At 59.8% G+C, this 27,356-nt stretch overlaps 1 protein-coding gene and 1 long non-coding RNA gene across 6 annotated transcripts; one reads left to right on the forward strand and one right to left on the reverse strand.

Annotated features, from left to right (window-relative positions):
- Positions 1-8,344: 8,344 nt before the first annotated feature.
- Positions 8,345-26,284, reverse strand: TNFAIP2 (TNF alpha induced protein 2). Of its 5 annotated transcripts, XM_082736417.1 has the most exons (13): positions 23,848-23,912; positions 22,952-23,078; positions 20,470-20,827; positions 19,501-20,158; positions 17,520-17,634; positions 17,235-17,357; positions 17,029-17,129; positions 16,288-16,386; positions 15,650-15,773; positions 14,678-14,800; positions 14,282-14,437; positions 14,007-14,128; positions 11,105-12,700 (listed from the first exon to the last, which is right to left on the reverse strand). In XM_082736417.1, exons 3-13 carry the CDS (start codon positions 20,810-20,812, stop codon positions 12,559-12,561), a joined length of 2,106 nt encoding a protein of 701 aa, XP_082592543.1. In that variant the 5' UTR covers positions 20,813-20,827; positions 22,952-23,078; positions 23,848-23,912; the 3' UTR covers positions 11,105-12,558. The 5 variants fall into 5 exon arrangements, with proteins under 5 accessions (XP_082592546.1, XP_082592543.1, XP_082592545.1 ...); XM_082736420.1 differs by lacking the exons at positions 11,105-12,700; positions 22,952-23,078 and adding an exon at positions 8,345-8,673 and having other exon boundaries at positions 23,848-23,921; XM_082736419.1 differs by lacking the exons at positions 22,952-23,078; positions 23,848-23,912 and adding an exon at positions 24,700-26,284.
- Positions 24,270-26,969, forward strand: LOC309867502. Its single transcript, XR_014313213.1, has 2 exons — positions 24,270-24,461; positions 26,713-26,969. It is a non-coding gene; the product is annotated as an uncharacterized lncRNA (long non-coding RNA).
- The last annotated feature ends 387 nt before the right edge of the window (positions 26,970-27,356 follow it).

The following is a 27,356-nucleotide window of genomic DNA, read 5'->3' on the forward strand; positions in this document are numbered from 1 at the left end:
AATTTTTTTTCTGTAGTGAAATGTTTAAGTTTCTTTTGTGCATCTTGTATAACTATTTTCCTTGTACAGATAACATTTAACATCCTAAGGTTATAACACCCTTATTTGAATTTATACCAGTTTAACCTCAATGACATACAAAAACTCTGCTCCTTTACAGCTTTTTGGTTACTGATAGCACAAAATTACATCCTTACACAGTGTCGTGGTGTCAGTCCCAGTCTATTGGTGGTAATGCCCTCAGCTAGGAATGTCTGAGGCGCTGGCCCAGCCCAGCATTGCTCACAGAGAGCTCCATTTCCATCTCCCTCAATGGGGCCAATTATAACTGGGCCAGCCCTTGATTTCTTATTGTTATGAGAGTATGTACTCCAGAAAAAATATCAAGGAACTTTGAGGAAAAAGCTTTATTTCTCACAGGTTTTGGAGGGTACACGGCATACCTGAGGCCACAAGGTGAGGTCAGGGAGGGGAGAGTAAGACAGGGAGAGGGACGAGGAATGTGGATCTGGGGCTCTCCCTCTATTAGGGTCCAAATGTGGGGTTTCTGGGGTTTTGTGGTGTCTGTCATTATTGCCTAATTTGAAGCATTTACCAATGGGAATCAGGGTGTGGGAGGGTGGAGGTCAGTCAAGTGGTCAATTATCTAGGTTGCCCCCAGTTGTCTGCAAGGGGAATTTCCTGGGTGTGGTGGCCTCATTCCTCATCTGCTGGTTTCGCTATGTCTTGCAGCTGGCAATCTGTTTATTCAAAATGGGTCTCTTTTGAAATGAATCCTTCAGTGACTAAAAGCTTAATGTTAGGCACTCCCACCTGGGTTCTTAAAAACATAAACCAATTATTCTTGAAAGGTATCAGTCTTCTAGATTATGTAGAAAACAAGATTTGGAGTTGCAAACCAAGTTACAGTAATGCTAGCTTTTACACTAGTAATTGTTTTTTTAAAAAGTTATTAGACTCCTAATCATGTAGAAAAATCAATAAATGCACAGTTCTAAACCACTGTCGCAATACGCTTTTCTAATTGCCTATGTATTTGTCTTTATACTTCCCCATACATCTTCAAGTTGCTATCTGAGGTCTTTTCATTTTATCTCGTAGGACCCCCTGAGCATTTATTGTACAGTAGCACTAGTGGTTGCAAAGTCTCTTGATTTTTGTTAATCCGGGAATATGTTCTTTCTCACTTTTGTCAGATACGGGATTCTTGATTGATGTTTTCTTCTTTTAGCCCTTTGCCTTTATCAACCCGCTGCCTTCTGTCTGCCAGAGTTTCTTTTAAAAATTATTTATTTATTTATTTATTTATTTATTTTGAGAGAGAGTACATGCATAAGCAGGGGGGAGGGGCAGGAGAGAGAGAATATCAAGCAGGCTCCCCACTGAGCACAGAGCCCAATACGGGGCTCGATCTCACGACCCTGAGATCAAGGCCTGAGCTGAAATCAAGAGTCAGACATATAACCAACTGAGCCACCCATCGCTCGCTCCTGGCTTCCAAAGTTTCTGATGTGAAAGCTGCTCATTATCTCATTGGGACTAACTCCAAGGTAATGATTTGCTTCTCTTGCTGCTTTCACAATTCTCTTTTTCCTTTGAAAGTCTGATGATCATGTTGAGGTGTTGATCTCTATGAGTTCATCTTACTTAAAGTGTGTTGGACATCTTTAAGATGGTTGGTTTAAAGTCTTTCTCTAGTGGATCTGTCATCTGGTCTTTTTCCAGGGCAGTTTCTTTTTCTTTATGCCCTACTCTTTACTGTCTGGTTTCCAGAGGGAGAGAAAGTAAGCAATGAAGGAGGCAAAAGGACACTAGTCCCTTAAATCTCCTGGAGGTCACTTCAGCCAGAGGGGAAGGGTCTTGCTACAATGCGGAGGAGGCGAGACAACAGAGGTCCCTCACTTCTTGTCTGCACTCTGTGACCAGACGCAGCCATCGGTGATCAGAGCTCAGGTCCCAGTATTTGGAGGACGTGGTCTTTTTGCCCACCGTGACTCCCACAGCTGTGTGGAGGCTGCTCCAGGAACAGGTGCACAGCTGCCTGCCTCGTGGCAGGTATGGGGGTGGGGGGTGGGGGTTGCTATTGTGCTAAGAGCTGAGATTGACCAACTAACTTCACTTTATTGTCCAGGTCTTGCCCTAGAAGTTGCAAGCCTCCAACAAACTCCAGAGCTCCAGAATTGTCATATCAGAGAGATTTTGCTGGCCCATTTGTTATCTAAGTTGGGGAGGCAGATTCCCAAAGCTTCCGACTCCGCTCTCTTCCCAGGATCTTCTCTAGGACACGTATATTTTATAGGGACATCACACGACGCATATATGGATGCGTAATCTTCCCCAAATGAGTTTCTTTTAAACTCATGGATTGTTCATCCAGAACATAGAAGAGACTAAACTAAAAGCCTCTTAGAACAAATAATACAATCTGATAAGGTCACGGATTGCAAGATGAAGGAGCAAAACTCACTGGACTAACACCTTGTGCCCAGGACCTAGTAAGATAAGTTTTATGGGAAATGGTCTGCTTCACAGCATCGGCTAAAACTATGAAAAGAACTGTTAAACTCCTATATGATAACAGCTTCATGGAGAACAGCCAAAACCAAAAAATCAGGAAGGAGGACCAGAAGTCACAGGTTGAAGTGTAAGGGGCTGCCTGGTGTGTTGGGGGTTGGGGTAGGGAGGTGCAAAGCACGGACTTCTTCATGATAAACCTAAAACTGTTATTTGACTTTTTAAACTATGTTTACAGGGTAGTCTGGTAAAAATTTAAATTGAAAATATAAAAATTCACAAGACAGAACGCATTTGTGAGAAGTTATGAGGCAAGTTTGGAATCTTGAAATCACATTTTGTTAAATGAATATTCAAATGCCCCCCAGGAATTTTGTGCCAAGCTATAGTCACCTCAATGGCAGGCGCCTGTATTAACTTTCCACACTCCACTCACACAGCCTTGGGAGTGAGTGTTTCCTCCAGAGCAGGGCACCTAGGGAATGACATTTGAGTTCAGGCTCGGAATTTGCACAATCCTGGGAGTGAGAACCTCCTTAAATTTTGTGTCCTCGTGCCTCACTTCATCCAAGGCCTGGCCTGAGTGTGTCCCTGGGTCATTACAGGGATTAATGCCACCTCTGAAGACTTGAAAGAAGTGGAACTGGGAATACCTGTCACATCCCCACAGGTCTACCTCGCCCGGATATTGGTTGGATCCTGGGTTAGGACTGTGATGCAACCGTCATTCTACTTTGCATCTCTGTGAATTGATCTTTTTTTTTTATCCTAACATTCCACATTATATCACATTGGCCACCACACTGATGACATTATACTGATTGGATCTGATAAGAAATAGCAAGAAGTACGTGAGATGTCTTAAGAAGACATGTGTGAACCTGAGAGTGGGAGACATCTCTCCCCTCCAAAAACCCAGGAGCCTGTGATTTCTAAGTTTCTGGGAGTTATTTGGTCTGGTGGATTTTTTAATATCCTCTCTAAGGTCAAAGACAATTTGTTGGGCTCTATTGACATCTACCATGAAAAAAAAAAAAAAAAGAGGCAAATGCTTGGTAGGTCTTTTTAAATTTTGGAAGCAACACATTGCAGTGTGCTGTGCTGTTTGTCCATCTAGCCGGGTTCAGGAGGAGACCAGGAGGGAAGGCTCTGCAGATCCAGGCTGCTCTGCACACTCCAGCCAATCTACCCCCTGGGCTCTGGGATCTGGCAGGTCCACCAGGACTCAAAATATCCCTGACTTGCGTCCATGGGAGAATCAGAGCCAGATCTCTAGAACTGGGGACTAAGTCTATGTTTTCTTCTGGAGATGACTGTTTTTCTTCTGAGAAACTGCTTCTGACCTTCTGTGATCCAATGGAGACTGAATGCCCAACCCACTGGTTGGGTTTTTGCCTGAGTTTCCCATCATGAGCTAAAAGTTGTTGTTAGACCCACCTTGCTATAAGGTTTGGTGGGGGTGACCACATTTCATCATCATATGGAAGTAGCATGTAAGAGTCTGAGCTCAGGCACGTCCACAAGGCACAAGTCATGGACACAGAAGGTGGCTAAGATGTCTTCAGTAGCAGATCCCGCTGCATGGCTTCCCCTCCCCCTGTCTGTGCCTGTGGCCTCCTGGGATGGTGAACAACATCCTGAGATGCTGAGTTGAAAACTCAAGCCTACTTGACCAATGGGTCTGTGCGATGTACTAGTTCCATGAAAACATGGACAGCTGCAGCCGCGGCCACAATCCGTGGGCGCCCTGGAGGATGTGCGGAAGGAACGTCCCCCTAGGGTGTGGAACTTAGAGCAGTACATTCACTTGTCCGCTAGATCCCCACCGAGAGACAGCCAGAGGTGCAGACCCACGCTAACCTGGACAGTTGCTCACAGTTTGGCTGGACGGTGAAGGACTCAGGGGAAAACAAACAAACAAACAAACAAACAGAACAGAACTGGGAGTTTAGTGACAAGAAAAACTGGGGAAGAGGTGTGTAGACGGACATCTCCAAGTGGGCCGAGATGATGCAGACACGTGCACACTGTACCGCGCCCCCGCAAGGGCAGCCTCCCCAGAAAAGACCCTTCCTCATCAGGCGAGAGAATGAAGCTCTGCAGAGATGTCTGTCAGCCTCCGTCTTTGCTTGCTGGGGCGCCACGAACGAGCGCCACAGCCCGGGGCATTCAAACGACAGAGACGGCCGAGTCACAGCTCTGGAAGCTGGAGACCAGCTGGTGGCAGGCGGCTTCCTTGCCAGGCTGGGAGAAGCGGTCCCTTCCGTGCCGTGGCTCTGGGAGGGCTGAGGCTGCCCGGCTGGGAGAGACGCGACCCCAGTGTCCGCCTGCTCCCCACGGAGCTCTCCCCGCGCGGCCGCCTCCACGGTCCCCCCTTCTCTAAAGGCGCGGTCACGCCGGCTGGGCCCCCCCAGAGACTTCGCTTCCCTCTGCGAGGATCCGGTCTCCAGCTCAGCTCGTCGGCGCAGGCACGGGGCACTGGGACTGCGGGAGGAGGTCGGGGTCACAGTTCAGCCCCAAACAGCCTCTTTCCCCGGCCACTCCGGTGCTTTCTCAACAGACCCACGAACAAAGAAGCTATGGCGACAGGGACGGAGGCTGCTCGTGGGCTCAGCGACACGGGCTTGCTCTCACCAGGCGCTCTGGCCCCCGCCGAGGGCCTCGCCCGACAAGCGCGCAGACCCGCGCTGAGCCCTGGACCCCGGTCCCTGGACAGAGCAGCCACCTGCCCGGACCGCTTCTGTCCGGGAGGGGCACTGGGTCACCCTCTGGAAGGGACGCGTTCTGGAATGGCCTTGGCTTCCTCGCCTCGTCGTGCGCCGTTGGCCCCGCGCTTCACGGGCTGGCAGGGGGCCTCCGCCACCATCGCGGGTCCGCGCAGCCCTGCTTCGGCCAAGGGGTCGGGTCTCCGCCGCGGATGGTGTGGCAGGGTGGGCTGCGGTGTGGGCTCGTGGCCGTGGACTTCACTGGTGCCCCACAGCCGCCCTCACCCAGAAGGGGCCGCCGGAGCGAAAGACCGCGCGACCCCCCCAAGGGTCAGTTACGGGCCAGCGGGGAGACCGCAGGGCAGCCACGGGCTCTGTGTCACGGGGCTGCCCTTGGGTCGTTCGTGTTATTAGGACCCCCAGGGGTGGATACAGCCGCTCGGCGCGTCTCCCCACCGCCGACAAGCGTCTTCCATGGGGGGGGGCAGGTGGACCGAGCCGGGGCTGCTTTCATGACGGCTCGGTGTGTGCAGAAGAGCCTGCGCGGGAGCTCTCCTGCCAACCGGCCCCAAACTCATGTTTCATCGGCCTGTGTGGGCCTTCTGGAACTTTCTCTGTCAGTAGAGGGCGCTGGAGAGACAGCCCAGGAGGACGGGTTGTGCCGCGCACCTGGCGCTCTCCCCAGGACGCTTCCTGCACCGCCACCCCCGCCGACCTGCATCCCGGGGCGCGACCTTCCAGCACGTTCTGCTGGCAGAGCACGTCTGCGAACCGCACCAAGGCTGCATCCTCTCCAGGGAGGCCTGACTGAGGCCCAGTGCGGGGACTGGTGGGGCAAGGAGACCCTTCTGGATGTACCCCTTCCTTGGCGCTCTGCCTCAGTGGTCCCATATACCGGCTCTGCCTGTGTTTTTAGGGTTCTCATCCTCTCGCTAGCTGACCCCTTGTGACCCCCAAGCCCCTGCTACAGGCTTCTTTAGAAGTCCCCTGTTCCAATTTCTGGGACGTCCCCCTCTTGATTGGGCCCTGAATGATGGAAAAACTAGGAAGTTGCTCGGCTACCAACATGGGCGGTTGGTTACAGCAAAGGAGGGCCCCCGGGTGGGCAGAGCTCGGCGCAGATGCAGGGCGGTGGAGTCCAGGGCTGTCCAGGAGAGAGCAGGCAGCTCCTTACGGGCGGGGTCCCTTCCCTTGTTTTTTAAAGATTTATTTATTTATTTCTGAAAGCGAGAGTGCGCAAGCTGGGGGAGGGGCAGAGGGAAAGGGAATCCCCAGCAGACCCCCAGCTCAGCGCAGAGCCCAGTGCAGGGCTCAGTCCCACAACCCTGAGATCATGACCGGAGCCGAAATCAAGAGTCAGACACTCAACCCACTGAGCCACCCAGGTGCTCCACTCCACCCCCCCATTAAATGATGTCACCAACCGTCACCATCCTGTCCCTGCACCTCCACTGTGTTGAGCGTGTCAGACAACTGACTTGTGCTTTTAGTTCTTGGGGTGTGGGTCTGGAGTTGCTGGCCCAAGGAGCTACGCGGAGAAAATCCTCTACATTTGGTCCCACTAAAGGTCAGAGATCATGCCTGGCCCGCCTGGTCCATGACTGGATAAGACCGGGTGATCCGGGGATGGGGGCGACCCTGTGATTCACAAGGGAAGCACTTCTAGTCACAAGACAAATTGGGGAAAATGCCACAAGCACTCCAGTTTCCCCAGCAAAGGGAATCCTGTTTCTCTTGAATGTGGACCTGGTCGTGTGAGTGTGACTGGCTTTGACCACGGGGTCGTTAGCAAATGTGCACAAGCAGGAACTGGAAAAGCACTCGTGTACTAGGTTCACCTTTGCTTGTTTCCAGAACCTTCCGGCCTGTGTGTGAACAAGCCCAGGCTACTGTCCTGAGAGAGGAGAGGCCCTGGGTGTTCTAGCCCTCCCCCTTGACCCTGACAACCCCCAGACCCTCAGGGTGTCTCTGCAGGGACAGTCACTGCCCATACGGAAGCCTTGACCACCTGACTCACTGCCGTTCTTAACGGACCACCCACCGAAGGCTCAGAGAATCAGGGTATCCTTCCTTCCTGGAAGGAAGGAATCCCTTTGCTTCCCACCTGAGCTCTGGCACGACCCATCACAAGCCTGATCCATCCACTGAGTCCCAGGACCGTGCACTGCTCTAAGGCGAGGGCCAGAGCCAGGAGCTAAAGCCATCGGTGCCGCCCAGGTCGGCAGGCACCCGTCTCACTTCTCTTTACCCTGCTGCCCTCACTGCTGGGTCTCCCCCCGGCATCCTCAGAAGTCACCTACCCCATGATTCCGTCAGTGTTCTTGGGGCCTTCTGCATCCACAGGCTGCCTCCTGCTTCCTGGAGCCCTCAGCACTCCCCGTGTCAGCACACCGTCCCAAGGTCCTACTCTCCTCCCCCAGCCCCGGTCCTCAGCGACCGCATCACTTCCGTGACCTCGGCTGCTGCGGGGGTCCTCCTCAGTGGCCCCAGCCCTCTGGCCTGGCACTCCCTCCCTGCTGTGACTCTACCCCAGCAGTCCCCAACCTGACCCTCCTCTGACCCAGTCTGATTCCACAGCACCCCCTGCCTGCCCAGCCCCCAGGACATGGCCGTGACCTCTCCACCTCTCCCGGTGAGCTCCTCTCCATGCTGTAGCTCTGCTCACCCCTGGTGGGACCGCCTGACCAAAGCCCTGTTCTCAGTTAAACCCAGCTCTGGAACCCCGGGTGGACTCCCAAGCACTGAACTTGGCTGCAGAAAATCTCAGGCTGCAGATGAACCCGCCTGAAAGGGTACTTGACCTTGATGGACAATCCCACACCCGAGACCCCGGACCTCATCTCCTCTCCTCTCGAGCCCCCCACCACACTGGCTTCCATCCTCAAATAAATGTCAGATTATAGCATGCGGATGTGTAACACATTCATGTGGCTCAGTAATAAAAATTTAAAATAGGATATATGGTGACCTAGCTCCTTCCCAGTCTGTCCCCCTCCCCATCGCCCTCTTCCCTCCTGCTCTCTCCTTCCCCATTCCTGGTGCGCGCACGCGCACACACACACACGCGCGCGCACGCATGCACGCCCCTGTGTGCCCACACACTCACAAGTAATCGCTCTTATTAGTTTCTGGTGTATTCTTCCAGGCTGCTTTAATGCACACACAGGCAAATACAAATGAATATATGTGATGTGTAAGGTACCAGATTCTCTGTGTATCTTTCCCCACTTTTGTTTATTTGGATGCAACACACCGCAAACTGCTCTGCATTGTGCTTGTCTCTCTAGGACATTCTGTATTGGAACGATTTCCACACCAGGACAGAGGGAGCTTCCTCAGGCTTCCGTACAGCTGTATCGTTCCCCGCTGTCTGGTGCCCGGGGGCTACTGATGGACAGGTGGGGCGTGTCCAGCACTTTGCTACTACACGGTGACCGGCCTGGTACCTGCATCGCTAGGCGTGAATATTAGAGTGTGGATGAGATTGGTTCCTGGAGGGGCGCCTGGGTGGCCCAGTCGGTTAAGTGTCTGCCTTCGGCTCAGGTCATGATCCCAGGGGCCTATACTGAGCTCCCTGCTCAGCGGGGAGCCTGCTTCTCCCTGTGCCGCTGACTCTCCCTCTCTTTGTGCGCGCGTGCTCTCTCTCTGACAAATAAAATCTCTTAAAAGATTTTATTTGTCAGATAAATGGCTGGTTCCCAGAGGTTTTGTTGACGCGACCCATGCTGCCAGACAGCCCTCCGTGGGTGCTGGGTAAGACGGCCCTCCCAGCGCGGCGAGCGACAGTGGCCGATGGCTGTCAGCCTCGCCACGCAGACTCTCGTCACCCACTTGGTGGACAATCTAAGGAGACGTACTCTTTCCGCAGACCTTTCAAACGTCACTCCCAAGTCTCTCCGCGGGCCTCCTCCTGCTCCCCTCAGACCCTCCTCCTCCGGGAGAGGACACCACTGTCCCCTGGTTTGCTTAGGGGCTCGCGTCTTCTCTCACTTCAGCAGCCAACTCCGACCCCCCCCCCCCCCCCCGCTTCACAGCCCTCCTTGACCACATCTCCTCCCCGGGCAACACCAGCGCCCCGTAAAGGGTCTCCCGGCCTCCCCACTGCCCTCTGTCCTCCAGGAGCCCCCGGAAGGCTCTTTCTGAGTCCAATGTCCCATCAGTCCCAGCTGCCTCTTCAAAACCCTCAGCGCTTCCACGGCTGGAGTGAACCCCAACTCCCAGCCCCATCCAGGGTTCTCAGACCCCTGCGTCCCACCTTCACGTCCCCCCCACCCCCGGTGCTCTTTCCCTCCAACTGGAGCCCTTCCAGCACCCCCCCCACCCTCTGCCCCCTCTGTTCCCTCCCCTGCACGGCTCTGTCCAGGTCTGGGTGCGGGGTCTGGTCAAGTCTGGGGTCCCAAACAAACCGTCTCCTCCCGGGTGAGCAGCCTCATGGCCTGAGCAGGAGCTGCCGACTGTAACCCGCCTCAGTCTCTGTGAGTCACTCCCACCCCATCACCCCACTGCGCTTGGACCTGAACTGGTTGTTTGCTTGCTCTGTGTCTTGTGCGCCAAATGTCAGCCCTTCTGGGCGGCCTTGGCCAGCTCTCCCCACTGTCCCGCCCCCAGCGGGGATGGGGGAGGGTCGGAGGGCCGCCTCAGGCTGGTGACCCGACTACGTATTCCCTTCCCATTCACAGGGCCCCGTGTCCACGTATGAACTTAGAGCAGGTGGCCACCTCCTGTTCAGGCTGTCCCCTCAGTGCCCTGAGCCTGGTGACTCACTCCTCCACTGGGGTTGGATCCTTCCCCTAAGGGGATTTTCCCGTGGGGGGTGGGGGGAAGGACAGGGAAGTTCCTGAAGTGGAACCCTTGAGGGTAGCACAGCCTGTGACCTCCTGTCCCTTGTGCGCCTTCTAGTCCCCTTTGAGTCCTGTTCCTCATTCCTCCTGGAGCTCTGCCTGTCCAAGGGGGTGGGGTGGGGGTGGGGCAGAGGTGGGGCTCTGGGGTCCTCACCCCCGGCCCGTGCTCTGAAGACCCCCACCCCTGCAGCTACAGCCAGTCTGGGGTCCTGGCTCCCCAGCCTTTCCTGTCTTTAGGTCTATCAGGTCAGCCTGGGCAGAGGAGTCTAAAGCTGGTCCTGGGCGCCTTCACTCCCTGTGGGCAGTACCGAGGGGGAAGAGTGCACTGGCCCTGGCAGCCCTAGCACCCCCCGCCCCTGCCCCCGCCCCTCACTCCCCAACCCCCACTCCTGCTGCCCGTGTAGACCTGTGGGCCCAGCTGAGCAGAGGGGAAGGAGGATCCCCACTGCCAGGCCGATCCAGCCCCTCCCCCTCCACTGGAACTGGCTGAAAGGGCCCCCAGAACCCCAGATGCCACCCGTGGCTCCGTGGGGCCCCTCCCTCAGCCGTGTGGAATGGAGGGGGTCTGGTCCTTCGGGACTCGGCTCCTCTCCAAATCCTGGACCAGGTGAACTAGTGTGCAGGTGAGCTGGGCCGTCTCTGGAGGCAGACTGTGCGGCTCCTCCGACCACAGCTGCAGCTTTGTGAGGTCAGTTCCAGAATAGAAGGGTAGGTTCCCACTGGGTCCTGTGAGTGGGCTTGAAGGGACTGTCTGAGGCCCCCCCTCCTCCCCCCTCCTCCCCCCTCCTCAGAAGGTGTGTAGGGGAGACCAAAGGGGCTTATGGTCCCCTGTTTACAGGTAAGGAAACTGAGGCACAGAAGAGTAAATGACCGGCAGGGCCCCATAGGCAGAGCCGGCCCCCAAAGCTCAAGGGGGAAGAGGCACCATAGGCTGGACTCACAGGGGGTCTGACACATCCTGGGAGTCAGGATTTCCCAGGCCCAGGAGGCTGAGAAAGTCACCGCTGTCCCTTCCTGTTCCCCAAATAAATCACTCCAAGCCACTTTGGAAATCAGTTTTATATTAAGCTATAAAAACTCAGACCCTGTCCTGAGTACATATGTATAAAAGCAGTACTATCAAAAATAATATTAACAACATAAACCACACGAATTTCTACAAATGTACAAAGGCCCTGTGCACCATTTACATGGGCCAGTTCCTGACCACAGTACCTGGAAAGTGGGGGGGTGGGGGTGGGGACAAGCCCAAGGGCACTGGCTCCAGACCCCATCTCAGCAAGCTCAGGGGCACACGGCTGAGACCCGCCCTAAGGCTCAGGGGGCCTCGTGGGTCAACAGAGGTCTAGGCAAGTTCCTGGAGCCACGTTTTCCCGGGGTGGGCTAAGGCACCATTGGGGGCTGGAGGCCAGGGGCAAATCATGCCCCGCCCCCCACAAGCCCACGCCCTACACCTGCCACCTGTGATCACACCAGGGTCTGTGGCAAAGTGCCTGAGGTTACAGGTGGGGTAAGGCTGCTAATCAACTAACCCTAAAACAGGGGCTGATCCTGTATCATCTGGGTGGGGCAAAGGTCAACAAAAGGGTCCTTAAAAGTGGGGGGGTGGCGCAGGAGTGGAGGTCTGAGGTCTGCAGTGTGAAAAGATTTGACTGGCTCCTGCTGGCTTTGAAGATGGAGGTAGCCACGGGCCAGGGAATACAGACAGCCTCTAAAGATCGGGAGAAGCAAGGAAAATCCCCCCGGAACCTTCCAGAAGGAACCAGCCCTACTGACACCTTGGCTTTAGCCCATGAGACCTGCGTTGGACTTCTGACCTCCAGGGCTGAAAGCTAAGTTTTGGATTCAACCACCACGTTTGTGGAAATGTGCAAGAGGACACTGACCCAGAGGCCAGGGGGTCAGAGGTCAAGTCAGCCCTGCCCAGACCTCAGGCTGACTTCCAGGTAGAGTCCCACGGAGGGCCCCCGCCTAGCCCTGCGTGGAAGACCCAGGAGGTCCAGGGTCCAGATAAGAGTTCATTGTGTTCTTCTTTCTAGCTCTGCCTTCGCTTCCGAGGACACACTGAGCCCTACTCACTGTCCTGGGCCAGAGGAGGCGGGATGGGCAAGGCTCAGCACTTGGCAGCTGGGAAGGTGCGCAGGCCAGCCACGAGGAGGACAGTTACGACTGTGGAGGGGCCCCCTGGATGGGAAGTAACCCGGATCTCTGGGCCACTCTCCCTCCTGGCTCCCCCCTTTAGTACACACACGATCAATCGTCATTGACAAGGAGTTTCTCGGGGACGAACTCATGGCCTCCCCACGATCGCGCCCCTGCCCGCATGGGCCTATCCAGTCCAGCTGCCCAGGGGCTCACGCCTTAGCCAAGGCTGGGCAGAAGCAGCAGCAGGAGGCACGAAGCCTGTGGAGGGGCCGTGAAGTGGGGCGGTTGCCCACCAAGGGGGTGGTGTCCGATGCTCGCTGGGGGCTCCAGAATAGGCCAGGCCGCAGGGAAAGCTAACCGACCTTTATAAGTGAAAATAGGGGCTTGGAGGCCTGGTGCACCCCCACGCTGACGTCCAGGATGCTTCGGATGCTCCTGACCTCGCTGCTTGACAAGTTGCCCTTGATGGCCAAGATGGCACTCAGGTGGCCTTTGCTGGTGAGGAGAGCATCCGTCAGTCCAGGCTCGTCCCCAACACCCCTACTAACACCGCTTCCCAGCTCCCCAGACCCCTCGCCCAAGCCACAAGGACCCTGCAGCCGAGCCCCTGCCCACGAGGGGGTCGAAGTCTCCTTTCCCCACTGTGCTCCAGCAGCCCTGGACACCGGTCCTTCCCTAGAGTGCACCAAACACCTGCTGCCTCAGGTCTTCGCACTGGCTGTTCCCCCTGAAATGTTCTTCCCCATGCTCCGGTGACGAGCAGCTCCTTCTCACACTTTGGGCCTCAGTGAAAGTGTCACTGCCCCCGAGATTTCCCATCTCTGAAGTCAGCACCTCCTGCCCTCACAACCTTGCTTAAATAATCTTTACAGCTCATAACTGCTTCTTTTCCTGATTACTCATTATTATTAACCCTCATTAGGCCGTAAGCTACACAAGAGAGGACTGAGACCTGGTCTGTCTTATGCTTCATCGTATCCCAGTACTTACAACAGAGCCCAGCACTCAGTGGGAAACTACTTAGTCACGGGTAGGATGGGCGGGTGGGGGATGGGCGGTAGGTGCATGAGCCGACGGAGGGATGAGTGGGGGGATGGACAGACGGATGTTTGGGCAGAAGGCGGGAGCAGGTGGACGGACAGATCCGTGAATGGGGAGATGAGTGGACGGGTGTCTTACGGGTGGACGGATGGGCGGGCGGATCAAGAAGAGGCTAGACTAGGCCGGACTGGGAAGGTCCCCCAACTCAAGACTGCTTGAACTTTCCCTACCACGTCAGAGGACTCCGCCTAGACAGAGTCACCCTAGCTCACCGGATCGTAGGTTGGGGGGTAAGCCTCCACTCTGATGACCCCCAGGCTGACCCCAGGCGTGGACCCCAGCTTAGCAAGGCTTCCAGCAAGTCCCCCGTGTTTCTGCTCTCGATTTCCCCTCTAAGGGGCAGTATCGGATCAGGCTAAAGGCATGGACTGTGGGGCCAGGGGACCTGGCTTTGGCATCTTGGCTTTACCCCTGGCTAGCTGTGTCACCTCAGACACCTTCCTGAAGCTTTCCAGGCCTCCTCTGCAGGGTGGGAACGAAAAGCATCCCCTTTGTAAGGCTGGAGTGCGCTTCCAGTGAATGCGACACCGTAAACGTCTGAGCACAGTGTCCAGTGCTCGGCCAGCCCTCCGCTGGGGCTACCAGCTGGGACTGGAATCAGCCCCGCAGCCCCGCAGCCCCGAGACCAGATCCCCCAGGCTCTGGCCAGCGCCAGCAGGGCCTTGCGGACAGCGCTGTCTTGCGGTGCCCTGGCTCTTACCTGAAGTCGGGGTACCAGGTAGCATAAGTGGCCACCTCAATCTTGATGGCACTGGGGTCCTGCAGGCGGATGATCTCGGCCAGCTTGGGGAGGGCGTGATGCAGCCAGGTCGCCGAGGAGCCCTGCGGGCATAGGTCTGGTTGGAGGCAGGCCGCCCCTTCCCGGAGGGGCCCCCCGAGGTCCCAGAGGTGTCCAGGTCAGAACTGCTCCAGGGGGCGGGGGTAAGGGGGGGGCCCTGCAGGACTTGGGGGAGGGGCAGGCAGGAGCCTACGCACATTCTGGGCGCAGAAGCGCTGGATGGCGTCGTCGTTGGCCAGGATGTGCCCGGCCAGCTGCTGCTGCTGCTCCACCGTCTTGAGGACCAGGCTCCGCTTGCTGAGGCGGGTGATGTACTCCTTCACCAGGTGCAGGTGCACAACCTCCACGAGCTCCTGGAAGGGAGAGCGGGCAGGGCCGGGTGAGCCGCCGCTGGCGGGGAGCTCAGCCCTTCCCTCCGAGCCCCGAAGCTGGGAGTCCAGGGAGGGGCAGAGGCGTATGTGCGCTCGCGTGTGAGCGTGCGTGTGTGTTTGCAGGTGTGCCTGGCACCTGTGTTAGGGTGCGTGTCCAGACCGTCCCCATCCCTCTGTCCCCCTCCCCTGCCAGGCCCAACCCCCAGCCCAGCACCGCCTCACCTCCCGGAAACAGTCGAGCAGCTCCGAGAACTCGGGCAGCCTGTCGGCCACGGTGGAGAGGATTTCCTCCAGGGTCTGCTCCGGGGCCGCCCAGCGGGTCTGCGTGAACTTCTTGAACAGCGGCTGTGACGGGAGAGAGGCAGGATGTCTGGTCACACCCCACAGACACACGCACGGCGACACACATACAGCCTGGTGCAGAGGCAAGGGGGAACCCAAGGACTCGGGACTCCGAGGCACCGGGGCGGAACTTGGGCCCTGTTCCCAGACCAGAAGCGGAGACAGGGCCCCTGCACCCATCTCTAAGGTCAACCAGCTGCCGCTCTGGGGCCGGGAGGCCACCTGCTGGCCTCGAGGCCTTTTCCTTCGCCTCGCTCTGAAATAAATAAATTCCTGCATAAATAAGGTCTTGTGCTTGGCTGGGCCTGTGAGGACCTGTGCCAAGTCATCAGGGGTCACCGCCCGGCCTTCACGCCCGGCTGGTCACGCATAGCCTTCTGCCTTGGGCAGTAGGGACAGGGCAGGCTCCCGTGGAAAGCAGGCAGGGAGGGCCTACTCCTTCCCTCCGGGGACCCCTGCCTCCCTCTCTGCTAAGGGAGCCAAGGGGTTTCTGTGGACTACTTGGTCCATGGCAGATGGGGCCGCGGCTGCCAAAGGCTCTGTGCATCCCCGCTGGAAGGGAGTCATGGGGCGGGGATGGGGCGCAGACAGGTCTAGGGACAGCTGGAGAAGGAATGCACAGGCCTGGGCTGAGTCTCTGTGCGGGGAGGGGCACGAAGCCTCCTCTGCGGGTTCCCAGCCCAAGGGGCCCCTGTGAGGCCAAGCCCAGGCTGAAGGGGTGGGGACAAGGTCAAAACTGCTCAGTGGCCCCCGTCACCTGGGCCTGCGTCTGCCATCTCCCCCTTCCCGGTCTCTCCCTTCGTCTCCCGGCCAACGCTAAGCTCGGCAGGCTCCCTGGGGAGGCTCCAGTACCTTCAGGTCCCCAAACAGGCGCTGGAGCAGGGTGTCAAAGCCGTGACTCTTGAGCTCACTCAGGGGGTCCAGCAGGTGGCCCGGGAGCTCCTGTGGGTTCTGCCACTTGTGCTCCATGGATGTCCTGAAAGGACACAGACGGAGCAGAGAGATCACACCAGCCCTGTCCAGACCAGAGTCTCCCACCCAGAGTGCCCACTGGCCCTAAGCCAATCTTCCTAAACCCTCTCCCCACTGCAGAACCCTCCGTGACTCCCCCTTCCCTACGGACCATGCCATCCCTGCTCTGGGGGCGGCGCTCAGGCTTCCCACCCCCAGGAACACCTGCCACCACCTGCTCTTAATTCCATTTGCCTAACGGACACGGCCTCCGCATCCATTTCCTAGGGGCCCTACAAGAAACAAATAAGGCATAGAGCCTTTGCGTGAATGCTTGACCCAGCAGCACCTGAAAGATATTTGCTGCCGCCCCTACAGACCTTACAGACCCCATTCCTCACAGCCAGGTGCTTCGTGATCCCGGCTTTGCTTGGGCTGTGCCTCCCCTCCCCCTCCCAGCCATCTTCTTCCCCGCGCCGACAGGCAGGCCCAGGGAGTCCCGCTCCCACACACCCATCCGAGCACTCTCACCCCCTTACCGGAGGGACAGGCAGTTGTTGATGTTGGCGATAACATTGCCCCTGTAATTTCTCAGCTGTCTGCCTCTCTCCAGAAAGTCATCAAAGGCTCGCTGGTAGCTGGTGAAACCGGAAGGGGCACATGCAAGGTCCAGCACAAACACTGCGACAATAGCAGCCTTGGGCCTGCCTCCTACCCTGCCCCGCCCCCCCCAAAGGCCTAGAGAGTGCGTTTCCGATTGGCAGGCTCCCAGCAGCCCAGGGAGGGGTTGCCAGCCCCTAAGCATCGTGTAACTGGCTTGACAGGCCAAGGTCAGAGGAGCCAAGGACCCTGCAGAGCTCCTGCTGCCCCTACTCCTCCCCTCAGATCCTTCTACAGCAGGAAGCCAGGAAGGGTGTAGGGGAGTCAATGGGTAGATGCAGGAGACCCCAGAGGCGGGGAGAGAGGCAGCCTAGAGAAACAGAGGGCTGGAGCCCCCTAGCACCAGGGCCAGGGAGGCCAGGCCTCAGTCCCCCGGGGGGCATCGTCTTTGCAGCTGGGGGCTTCCTGCTCGAGGCAGGATCATCTGAGGCTCTCAGGGCTCGGGTGGAAGGTTTGGGGAGGACGGAAGGACTCCTGCTCCTAGTGACAGACACTCCAGAGGCAGGAAGGGGACGCTGATGTAGCTTGGACGCGAGGGAGCACAGGTGGCTCTGAGAGAAGTGGTCACAGGGACCACCCCCAGCCCCCCACCCCTGCAGGCACCCGCAGGCGACACCCACCTCCTCAGGAACGCAGCCAGCTCCAGCAGCAGCACGTGCTTTATCTGCATGCCCAGGTCCAGGGTGATGCTCTCGGCCTTGGCCTGGCCCTGGGAGATGATCTGCAGGGGGGAAGGGTGAGCTGAGACCAGGGGAGGGGAGGCACAAGGCGGAGCGGCGCTCAGAGCGGACACCCGCAGACACGCGCACCGGGCGGGCCGCAGCACCTGGATGATGTCGATGGCCAGCTCGCTGTGGCAGTGGCCGTCCAGCCTCTGGGGAGCCACATCCTGGGCCCAGCGCTGTGACTCCAGCTGCAGGGCGCGGGCCATCAGCTCCCTCACACTGGCCTGGGGGCGGGAGAGGAGGGTCAGGGCAGCGCAGAGCCCAGCGGCCCTGCCCACACCGGAGTCCCTGTCAAGCCCCTGGCTGGTGTCCCGCCCAACCCTGAGCCTCCCCGAGCGGCCTTCCTAACCCGCCCTGGCCCCGGCCCTAGCGCAGCACGGACTCACCACCTCGTTGGACAAGAACGTGGCCTCCAGCAGCCGGATCTGCCGGGGGGGCAGAAGGCTCCCCAGCTGGACTCTCTGCAGCTCTCCTGCCAGCTTGGGGCTGTTGATGATGTCACTGAGGGCACAGGGGGGCTGGCGTGAGGAAGACTGCCCCTGCCCAGCACCGTGGCTCATCCAGAGCCCGCCTTCTTGGCCTCTGTCTCTGTCGGCCCCAGAACTTGATGGCCCTCCGCCCGCCCTGCTTCTCTGTCTCGGCTGATGGGGCCGGATCTGCTCAGCTGGGACCCTCTCGTTTCCCGCCATCCCCTCCTACTGAAGCAGATCGGCCTCGAGCCACGCTGCCCAATGCCCAAGCACCACCATCTCTCGCCTGGCGGCAGTGGGGACCCGCTCTCCGGCCCCAGCAGCACTCCCTTCGCCCAGCAGACCTGACGGCCTTGGGAGTCCGGCCCCCTCCCTGCCACAAGGCCTCCAGCTCCCACAGACAAGACTGGCCGCTGGATCTCCACCCTGTCCCTACCCCATTCCCTCACTGCACTCCAGGCCCCCTGGCCTCGGGTGTCCTGCCTACCCTGCACCAGCACCCCCTGGCCGGCCCTGCTGCCCCCCGAGGGCGGGTCAGCGCAGGCAGGAAGGGCTGCCCCACCCCAGCTACTAGTTCTTGTGGCGCCTGTGTGGGATCCGGGAGCCCCAGGGACGGCCCAGCCCTCCCGGGCACTTCCTCGGGGGCCTTTGTCTGCCTGGACACTCAAGAAGGGGCCTCTCGCCCTTCTCCCAGCCTGGCTGTGCTGGGGACCCTTTCCTCCCTGTATTCTGGCCACTCCGGCCACACAGGGCTCGACGGCAACCCGTGGGACTCCCTCTCTCCAGGACTCTGCCGGGCTGGCCTCAGTTTCCTGCTATGCCGACCCCAGTGGGCCCCAGGCCCAAAGGCCTGAGGTCACTGGGACAGGAAGACTGAGGTGCAAATGCCCAGTATTTCCTGGTGAGTCAGGATAAGCAAAGAAAAACTGGCTCCCGACTGGCCTGTCTAGCCCGCAGCCCCTGCCCTCCGCCAGTTTCCCTGTGCCCCGCTGACTCACCCACCAGCCCCGCGGCGCCCTCCCTCTGGCCCCTTGCTGGAGGCTGAGCCACCAGCAGCATCCTGGGAGACCACTGGCCACCCAGATGTGTCTCCGAGGCCCTTAGACGCTTCTCACAGTCTGTACCTCCAGGCTTCCTGCAGACTTTATTCTGGGGGCTGGAGTTGGCCCGCACAGGAACCCCCCGCCCCTGGTGCCCTGGGCATTTCCACCCAGCACCGCACTCCTCACGGAGCACGGGTAAGTGACAGATGTGCTCAGGACCCCAGGGGGTCGGGGTGAATCAGAGGGTGCCTGAGGCACTCTGTTGGCAGAGCCAGCCTCCCACCCAAGGAGCCCTGGGCCTTGAACCCAGTTCTGCCTTGGGTTCACCAGGTGACCCTGCACAAGGGCCACAGGGCCCTGCTCTGCCCCTCTTCTGTTGCGGCCTGGGAGCGCTGGGACGCCGGCGCACTCTGCACAACTCCCAGGTGTCTGCGCTCAGCCCCGGCGCTGCAGGATGGCTCCCCGGGTTGGGAACGGCATCCTCCCTCCACCGACTTCCAGGCCTGCCTTCTCCCCTCCCCTGCCCGCCTCTCTTCCTTCCGGCAGCAGAATTTGGTTCCTCTTCCTCCTGCACCGCCTCGGGGACGGCTTCCTCCACATCGCACCAGCGCGCTGCTCAGGGCCCCTGCTGGAGGCTCCCAGCCACCGCCACCGCCCTTCCTGCTCTGCATGGTGCCCCGCCTCGCCCCCTCCTCAGACTGGGAACTCAGGAACGAAGGACGAAGTCCCTGCCGCGCCCCGTGCCTCAGTTTCCCTCACTGTGGAATGCGGCTGAGGGTCCCCCGCGCAAAGCGCCCCGAGCGCCGGCCCCGCTCCCACCCCCGACTCCGGGGCCCGAGGCTCCCCGCGCTCACTTGGGGTAGAGGTTCTGCACCCAGACGAGCAGCATGTAGGTGTCGCGCTCGCACAGCTCGAACTGCGCCATGGCCGCCAGCTGCGCCGCGAAGTGCTCGTGGTAGCTCTCGGCGTAGGCGGCCACCACGTCCACGTCGGCGGGGAACAGCGGCTTCAGCCGCTCCACCACGGCCTCCAGGTCCTCCTTCATGGTGCGGCCCATGTGCAGGAAGACGCGCTCGGCCTCCGAGCGGCCCTCGGCGCCCGCGGCCGGCCTCGCGCACAGGCGCTCCTCGGCCGCCTGCGCCACCCCGCGCCGCCACAGCTGCAGCCAGCGCCGCGGCCGCGCGCTCACCAGCGCCGCCGCCCCCGGCCCCGCCGCCCCCGGCCCCGCCGCCGCCGCCTCCGCCGCGCGGCGGTCCTCGCGCTCCTGCTCGGCCAGCACGGCCAGGGCCTGGCGCAGCCGCTCGGGCGCCACGTCCAGCGGCCGCCGCAGCAGCGCGAGCACCTGGTCCCGCAGCAGCGCGTACAGCGCCTCCACCTTGCTCTGGCGCCGCACCAGCTCCTCCGCGCTCTCGCCGCCCCGCGCCGCCGCCGCCTGCAGCTCCCGCTCCAGCGCCAGCAGCGGCCCCGCCGCCTCCAGCCGCCCGCGCTCCAGCGCCTCCTTGAGCTCCTCCACTGCGGCCGGGACAGCAAGCTCAGCGCCGCCCGCCCGACGGCGCCCCCACGCCTCCCCCCGCCCCGGGACAAGGGAAGGGGTGCGCCCCGAGAGCCCCGCCGCTGCCCCGACCCGCACCCGGCCGGCCGCAGGACTGGGCGACGCAGGGGAAAGCCGGGAGGGGAGACGCGGCCCAGCCGATCGCTGCCGGCCTCCCTGCGTCCAGGGTGAGGGGGCCCTTCCCTCGGATGAGCCCCAGCCCTGCCCAGCACCCCCCGTCCCCCGCCAGCTCTGATCCCCGATTCCTACCCTGCTCGGGGTCCCAGCCTACCTGTGGGCAGCGGGCGGCTGGACTCAGGCCGGGATTCGGGCTCGGCCTCCGGCTGCGCTGAGCTGGGCTGACCCTTCTTCCGTCCTTTAGTGAAGACGCTGAACATGTTGGCCAGGCCTTTGGACCTCTTCTTCTGCTTTGTCAACTGGTCCTTGTCACTCTCCGGGGCTGCCTTGGCCTCCAGGGGCGGGACCAGGTCTTCAGAAGAGGCCTCTGACATGGAGGTCTCGGACTCCCCCTCGGATGTGGAGGGCAACTTCTGGGAGCTTCTGGGAAAGTCAAGAACCCCTGGCACCGTCTGCTGGCCTGGAAGGCCTTGGAAGAAAGTCATCATCTTCAGCATCCCCCCGGCTGGGGCCTGCAGATTGGCAAGGGGAGGGGGAATGAGAGCGCCGCCGCAGCAGACAAGTGCACACACAGCAGCTCCCAGGCCCAGGATACAGCCGTGGCAGCTGCCACAAGCAGACGCCATCTCATCTTGCCATGCGACCATCAGGGTCAGGCTACCTCCTGGACCACAGGGGCACCTACAGTTCAGCTTCCTCCCTGGACACCAGTGTCTCAGCTCCCACAAATCCAATACCCCCCCGCACCTCCCCAAATCACCAGAAGCAGGGAAGAATCTGGAGATGCCAAGACTCCCAGACGGAGGGGGCCGTCACTTCATTTTGGCACCAACTTCCTCAGCAGCCCAGCCCCTGGGCAAGGAGAAAGGACTGGACGGCACGAGTTCCATCCTGCATCTCAGGAGGCCCTGGGAGAGGTGGCAGAGCACAGGCTGCCGTCCCACTGCCCAGAGCAAGAATCACGGTCCAGGCACCTGGGTGGCTCAGTGGGTTAAAGCCTCTGCCTTCAGCTCAGGTCATGATCCCAGAGTCCTGGGATGGAGCCCCACATCGGGCTCTCTGCTCAGCAGGGAGCCTGCTTCCTCCTCTCTCTGCCTGCCTCTGCCTGCTTGTGATTTCTGTCAAATAAATAAATAAAATCTTTAAAAAAAAAAAAAAAAGAATCGCGGTCCAGAAAGGTCGCGACACCAGGGGCTGCTTCATCCTCCCCACCCCAGCCTCCACCTTGCCTGCTTCTTCTCTTCTTTATGTGGAGCCGCAGAGGGATGCTTTGAGCAGAAACAGGGCTGCTCCTGGGGATGACCACAAGGGGAGCAGAGCCCGACCCCCTCCCCTGGCCTTGGGGCTCAGGTCTAGAACTCATAGTGCCCTCCCAAACTTCAAGGGCTAGGAAAGGACGCTGAAGACTTTCACATGTCAGCAGGGACAAGGGGTCTAATGAGGCACACAGCTGCCTGAGGATCCCCAGTAACTCGGGCCAGGAACCAGGCTTCCGGGCTCCCATTTCACCCTGGCTGCTCCCAAATGGGGTGATATCATCATCACAAAGGCTTCCGTGCCATCGCTGGCGCCCATCCCATCTCTTCCGCATTCCCTTCAGGGAGGGCCTTGCTATCCTCAGTGCACAAAACTGACCGGGGAAATGTCCCTACAGCTGACAGGTCAGGCTTGTAACTCGGATCATCCAGTGCTGGGTCCCCCACCTCCATGCCCCCCCCCCCACCTTGCAGGCCACTTTCGGAGATGTAGGACCCCCTCGTGTCCAGCAGCACCCTCCCCAGCACCATGACCATTACCAAAGCAAGGCCAGCACCAGTGGAGGGAAACATGACTGAGCCCAGGAGAGGGGAGCAGACAGGGCCGGGCTTCCCTGATGACTGGGGAGACCCAGGACCACAGTGCCTGCCCCCTGCCCTCCCAAGAGTAAATACAATGAGTTGTGACCTATGCAACATGATGACTTTGATTCACACCTGCCACAGCCCTGCAAGGCAGGTGGGGTGATCCCTCTTCCAGGAGAAACTGAGGCAGGGAAGGGGGCTGGGGGGTGCTTGCCCCAAGCACATAGCAGGTATGGATTAGGCTTGTCAGACTCTTCCCACAGCCCCTACTACCTCCCTACCAGCCTAGCTACTCCAGGTCTCAGCACAACCCAGGACGTTGGCCACAGCTACCTTGGAGGGGGGGCAGGAAGCCCAAGTTTCTCTCAAAGGGCTTCACCAAGTGCCCTCAGCCAAGTCCAACACCACTGGACTGCGGGCACCTCTCCTATGCCATTGGGGCTGAGAGTTCCACTCCAGGGCCAAGCGAGGGGTGTTCCAGAGAGCCCCAGAGCTAAGGTGCAAGCAAGGCCACTAGGTTCTTCTGCCCTGCCCATCCGCTGGTCTGCTCCTTCCTCTATGCCATGCACCCACAAGAGCTGGTCCAGCCAGCTGACTGCCCAGACCCCCACTTTGCTGTCCAGCTAGGGTGAGGGAAAGTGCTGCTGTGAGGGAAAGTGCTGCTGTGACGCTCCAGCCTCACCTCTGCCCACACACACACACACACACACACACACAGCCAGGAGCCCGCGCAACACACACACACACACACAGCCAGGAGCCCGCGCACGTGCTGGGCTCTGTTTGACCTCACACCTGGCTCCTGCAGGTCCCCACATAACATGGCTGCCTCCTTGCCTCTCTGGTACAAAATCCTCCTCACACTTCTGGGTCCTACAACGGCCCCCTCGGCTCCATCCCAGGCCTTGATTTTCAGAGGCAGCTGGTGCAGTGGAAAGAGAAGTGGCAGGGGGGTCATCTCGACCACTCCCTAGCGCGTGGACACCACCACCCTACCACCGTCTGTGAAATGGGCACGAAGACCCCCACCCCACAGTGATGCTGACACGAAGTGGCAAAACCCCACACCCTTAGGAACCCAGCGGTGGTAAGGGCGCTTGCCCGTTCCCTGTGTCCATCAAGGCAGCCTCAGCGCTGGGGTAGAGAAGAGTGCAGGAAAGGCGTTCCTTCCAGCCGGACTCTAGGCTGGGCACACTGACACAAGGGGCCTTCCTGGTCATAGCATGTGACCACGGCCTGTGGCCGCCTGGTGACACCCTCTCCTGACCTCCCAGCTTCTCCTCAGGCACCGCACACCCCCCTTTGCTCCTTCCTGGGGTCAGGGATCCCGCAGTGAGGACACCCAGACACAGGCAGCAAAGCAGCTCGGCCTGCCGGCCCCACCCCCCTGGGCCGGTCCTCTGCAAAAGGGTAGGGACCCCTGCGCCTTCCTCCACACCCCCCTCCTTTGCAGTCCCAAACCCGGGGCCCCTGCACCCTGGCTTGCCGCGGCCGCCTCAGTTTCCCTAGAAGTGGGGCTGCCGGAGGCCTGCGGCCCTGGGGCGCTCTGCGCCCCCTCTTTCCCTCCCAGCCCCGGTCGGGCTGTGCCCGCCGCTCCGTCGGGGGAGCCGGCCCGGAGCCCGGGGAGGCGGCGGGCGGGCAGCCGCGCGGGGCGGCGGGGGACGGACGCGGTGCGGGCGGAGGTCACTTACTGTGTCCGGGCCTGGCCGCCGCTGTCCCCGCGGAGCCTGGCGCCGCCTGAAATAGTCGCAGACTCCGCCCCCCGGCCCCCGCCTCCCCCCGCTCGCCCCGCTCGCCCCGCCCGCGGCGGCCGCGGAAAACCCGCGGGCGGAGGCCAAGGCCGAGCGCGACCCTGCGCGCCCGAGCCCGGAGTCGCGCGCGCCCCTCGAGGGAGCGGGGCTGTCACGCCTTCCCAGCCGCCCGGGCGGTCTGTGGGCGCGGGAACCGCACCCCGCGCGGCCCGGGCTCGGCCTGGCGCGGGCCCTTTGTCCGACGGCGGCCGCCGATTGGCCGGCCGGGGCCGCGCGCTCGGGACCCCCTCCCCGCGTCACAGAGCGGCGCCCAGCCCCGCGCGACGACGGTCGCCCTGCGGGGTCCCCCGGGCCCCCCGCCGCCCCCGCCCCGGCGCCCTGGGCCGCGCGAGGACTGCCGCGTCGGGGCAGAGCCTCCCCACCCAGGCGGCGGGGAAGGGACCCCGCTGGAGCAGGCGCCTAAGGGGAAGGGGTCGGGGCATCTCTTGACAAAGGGCACGTCTGCGGGGTGCCGGCATTCGCTATCTTGTTTGACGGGAACAGGGCTCAGAAAGGCAAGCGACCTGCAGCTCCCGCGGGGTCACACACCCGCCGGACTCCCACGGGACCACTTTCCCTTTCTGGGCCTGCGGTTGCGCCAGGACAGGCTTCGGGACGCACCGGGTCCGGACCCCAACAGCTCAGGCTGGGCGGCCTTGTCCTTCCTCCGCGAGGCCCTTTCTCGGGGTCAGCAGGTCGGGGGGGCATGGGGTGGGGGGTGTTGCTGGTGAAGAGCAACCATTAGGGACTCACCTCTCTTTCTCATTTTAGGAATTCCTGCCCTCTGGAAAGAACCGTGTCGTTCAGGAATTTCCCAGCTGGGCACCAGCTTCCCTTTCCCTTCATTGCTAGAACCCCTGCCCCTCCCATGTTTTGTTTGCCCCACCCTTGGTGTCGCCCTCCCGTGGACTCCCTGCTCCCCCAGCAGCTGGGCACAGATCCCTGGGCCCTGGGAGTGGGCGGTGGAGCTGGAGGTGCCCCTTGGGACTGAGAACTTCCTTTTCCTCCTTGGGAATGGAAGTCAAATGCTAGGCTTGGGCTTGCCCCTAATCCTGTCCCTGGGGGTCCTTGTGGGGAGGGGGAATGCCAGGAAGTGGCCCTTCAGACAGATTCCACACTCTTCCCTTGAGTCCCTGGGGGAGGGGGTCGCGGGCTGACAGAGTTCAGATGGTCCCTCAGAGCCACAGAGGCTCAGGGCTGGGAGGGGCACTCCATTTGCTCCCCAGTGAACAGACGGGGAGACAAAAGGCCAGGTCCCCAAATTCATCCAGCAACAGAGGCCGGTGCGGATGGAAAGCAGAGCTCCTGGCTCATCGCCTCTGTGGCCTCCTTGTGCAATCCCGCACTTTCCGGCCAGGCCTCCTCTCCTCACCCCAAACCGATTGGGAAATTGCTGGGGAATCTGAAGCTTTCTGAGTCATAGGGTGGGGGCAGGGGGTGTGGTTGTCAGGCCCGAAGATCCCACCATCCCCTCAGAGCCCAGGATCCTGATCAGGGGAGGCAGGAAGGACACTTCCCAGGGTGGGGCCTGGTCAGCCGACCTCATCCCCGGATGCCCAGGCTGCCTGAGCTCCCTCTCCGTGGCCTCACCCTGAGCAGCAGCCAGGAGTCGGGAAAAGTTGCCTTCTCCTTTGTGCTTGCTCCGGTCCCTTTCCCTTTCCCTGAGTTAAGATAGGAGGATTGGGGGTCCCCTATATGGACTCCCCAACACAAGGGAAATCCTCTGAAAACAGGGCTGCATAGGGCCAAGGGATGATAGCCAGCAGGGCAGGCACTACCCTTACCCCCTCGTGATAGATGAGGAAGCCATCTTCAAGGGGCCAGACACTTCCAGGGGGAGCCAAGCCAGCCAAAATTCCATCCCCAGCAGGAAATGAACATCAGATGCGCTTGGCTGGCTCGGGAGTGTTCCTGGCCAGTTGCTGTCCCATTTGCCATCTCCCCGGGGGATGGGCAGGGGAGACCAGGCCAGCTTCACCTGGGAGAGAGGACAGAGGTAGAAGCCAGAAGCGGATTGGCAGCAGACACCCCCCCCCCCCGTTCCAGCCCAGAAGTCAAGTGTGCGGCACTGGGGGCAACAGCCGGCTCCTCACTGTGAACTTGGGACCTCAGAAGCCCAGGACCCGTGGGCAGACCGCCCTGCCCTCTGCTCAGACATGACAGTGGACCGTTTTCTTCAACTGTGATAAAACACAGAGAACCAAATTTACCATATTGACCTTTTTAAGCGTGCAGTTCAGGGACATGTACATTATTACCCAACACCCATCTCCAGAACACTCCTCAGTTTACAAAAATGAGGCTCTGAAATTACTTACCTATTCCCCCATCCTCCTTCCCCTGCCCCTGGAGATCATTGTCCTACTTTCTCGTTATAAACGTGACTATTCTAAGCAGCTGATAGAAGTGGCACCCTAAGAGTGTTAGTCCGTTTGTAACGGGCTTATTTCACTCAGCGTGATGCCCCCAGGGTCCAGCCGCATTATAGCAGGTGTCAGATTTTCCTTCCTTTCTACAGCTGAGTAATATTTCACTGTTATCGGTCCGTGGTCGCTGGGGTTGCTGCCCCCTCTTGGCTATTGCGAATAATACTGCCTTGAACACGGGTGTGCGAATATGGAACCGCCTGCTTTCAATTCTGTGGGTAGACAAGTGACTCTCCTTGAACTTGGTGCCACCCTCTGTTCTAAATGCTTGGCGTGCATTAACTGATTTCATCAGACCGTCCTAGGAAATGCGTACTTCTTAATTATCCCCTTTTCACAGATGAGAAAAATTGAGGCCCAGAGAGGTTCCATCGTGTGCCGGTCGGCGTGGAGCTCAGGATGCCGCCAGGAAGCCCTGTGCCCTACTGCTTCTCCCCCAGTGTTGATCAACGTCTGAAATGCAGCTTGACTTAAGTCAGACAAAAGTAAAAACTGCCAGAGCAGAGAGCTTAGATGCAAACACGGGGAGCTTTTTGCCCTCTACTTCTTTTTTGTCTTTGGAAAAAAAAAAACCAAACACCTCATCTCTCTGGTCAATGACTTGTTCAGTCAATGACTTGAGTCTTCACCTTCAACCTGTGGGGCAGCAGGTGGGGTTAACTCTGTCCTGGTAGCCCAGCCAGGTTGGGCCAGAGACCAAGAGAGGGCCGTGCGTGTGTGTCACTAGTGATCCTCCCTCTCCTCGGTCTCAGGCCTGCCTGAGAGCCCTGCTGGAGAGAAGCTCCCTGGAAGAGGGGGACGCTGCCGGCAGGAGGGTGAAGTTTGGTGCAGACATCAGCAGGTGCAAAGGCCCGGGAGCACATTGCATGGGAATGAAGGGGCTGGGGGTCTCTGGGCCAGTGTGCCTTGGTCACAAGGCAGTGTTGACCCTCGGGAGGGCTCCCCAGGTCTGGGAAATGAGGGCATTCCAGGATATATCAAAGC

This window comes from Mustela nivalis (assembly GCF_964662115.1).
Source record: "Mustela nivalis genome assembly, chromosome: 6".
Taxonomy (NCBI): Eukaryota; Metazoa; Chordata; class Mammalia; order Carnivora; family Mustelidae; genus Mustela; species Mustela nivalis.

Bases quoted from the DNA above. Each gene is read 5' to 3' on its own strand.
- TNFAIP2 (XM_082736419.1), bottom strand. From the start codon at position 20,812: ATGCTGAAGATGATGACTTTCTTCCAAGGCCTTCCAGGCCAGCAGACG. The intron at 17,635-19,500 runs GTGAGCGCGGGG...CTGTGCCCTCAG, and splicing joins GTGCAGAACCTCTACCCCAA to TGACATCATCAACAGCCCCA. The intron at 17,358-17,519 runs GTGAGTCCGTGC...TCCCGCCCCCAG, and splicing joins CGTTCTTGTCCAACGAGGTG to GCCAGTGTGAGGGAGCTGAT.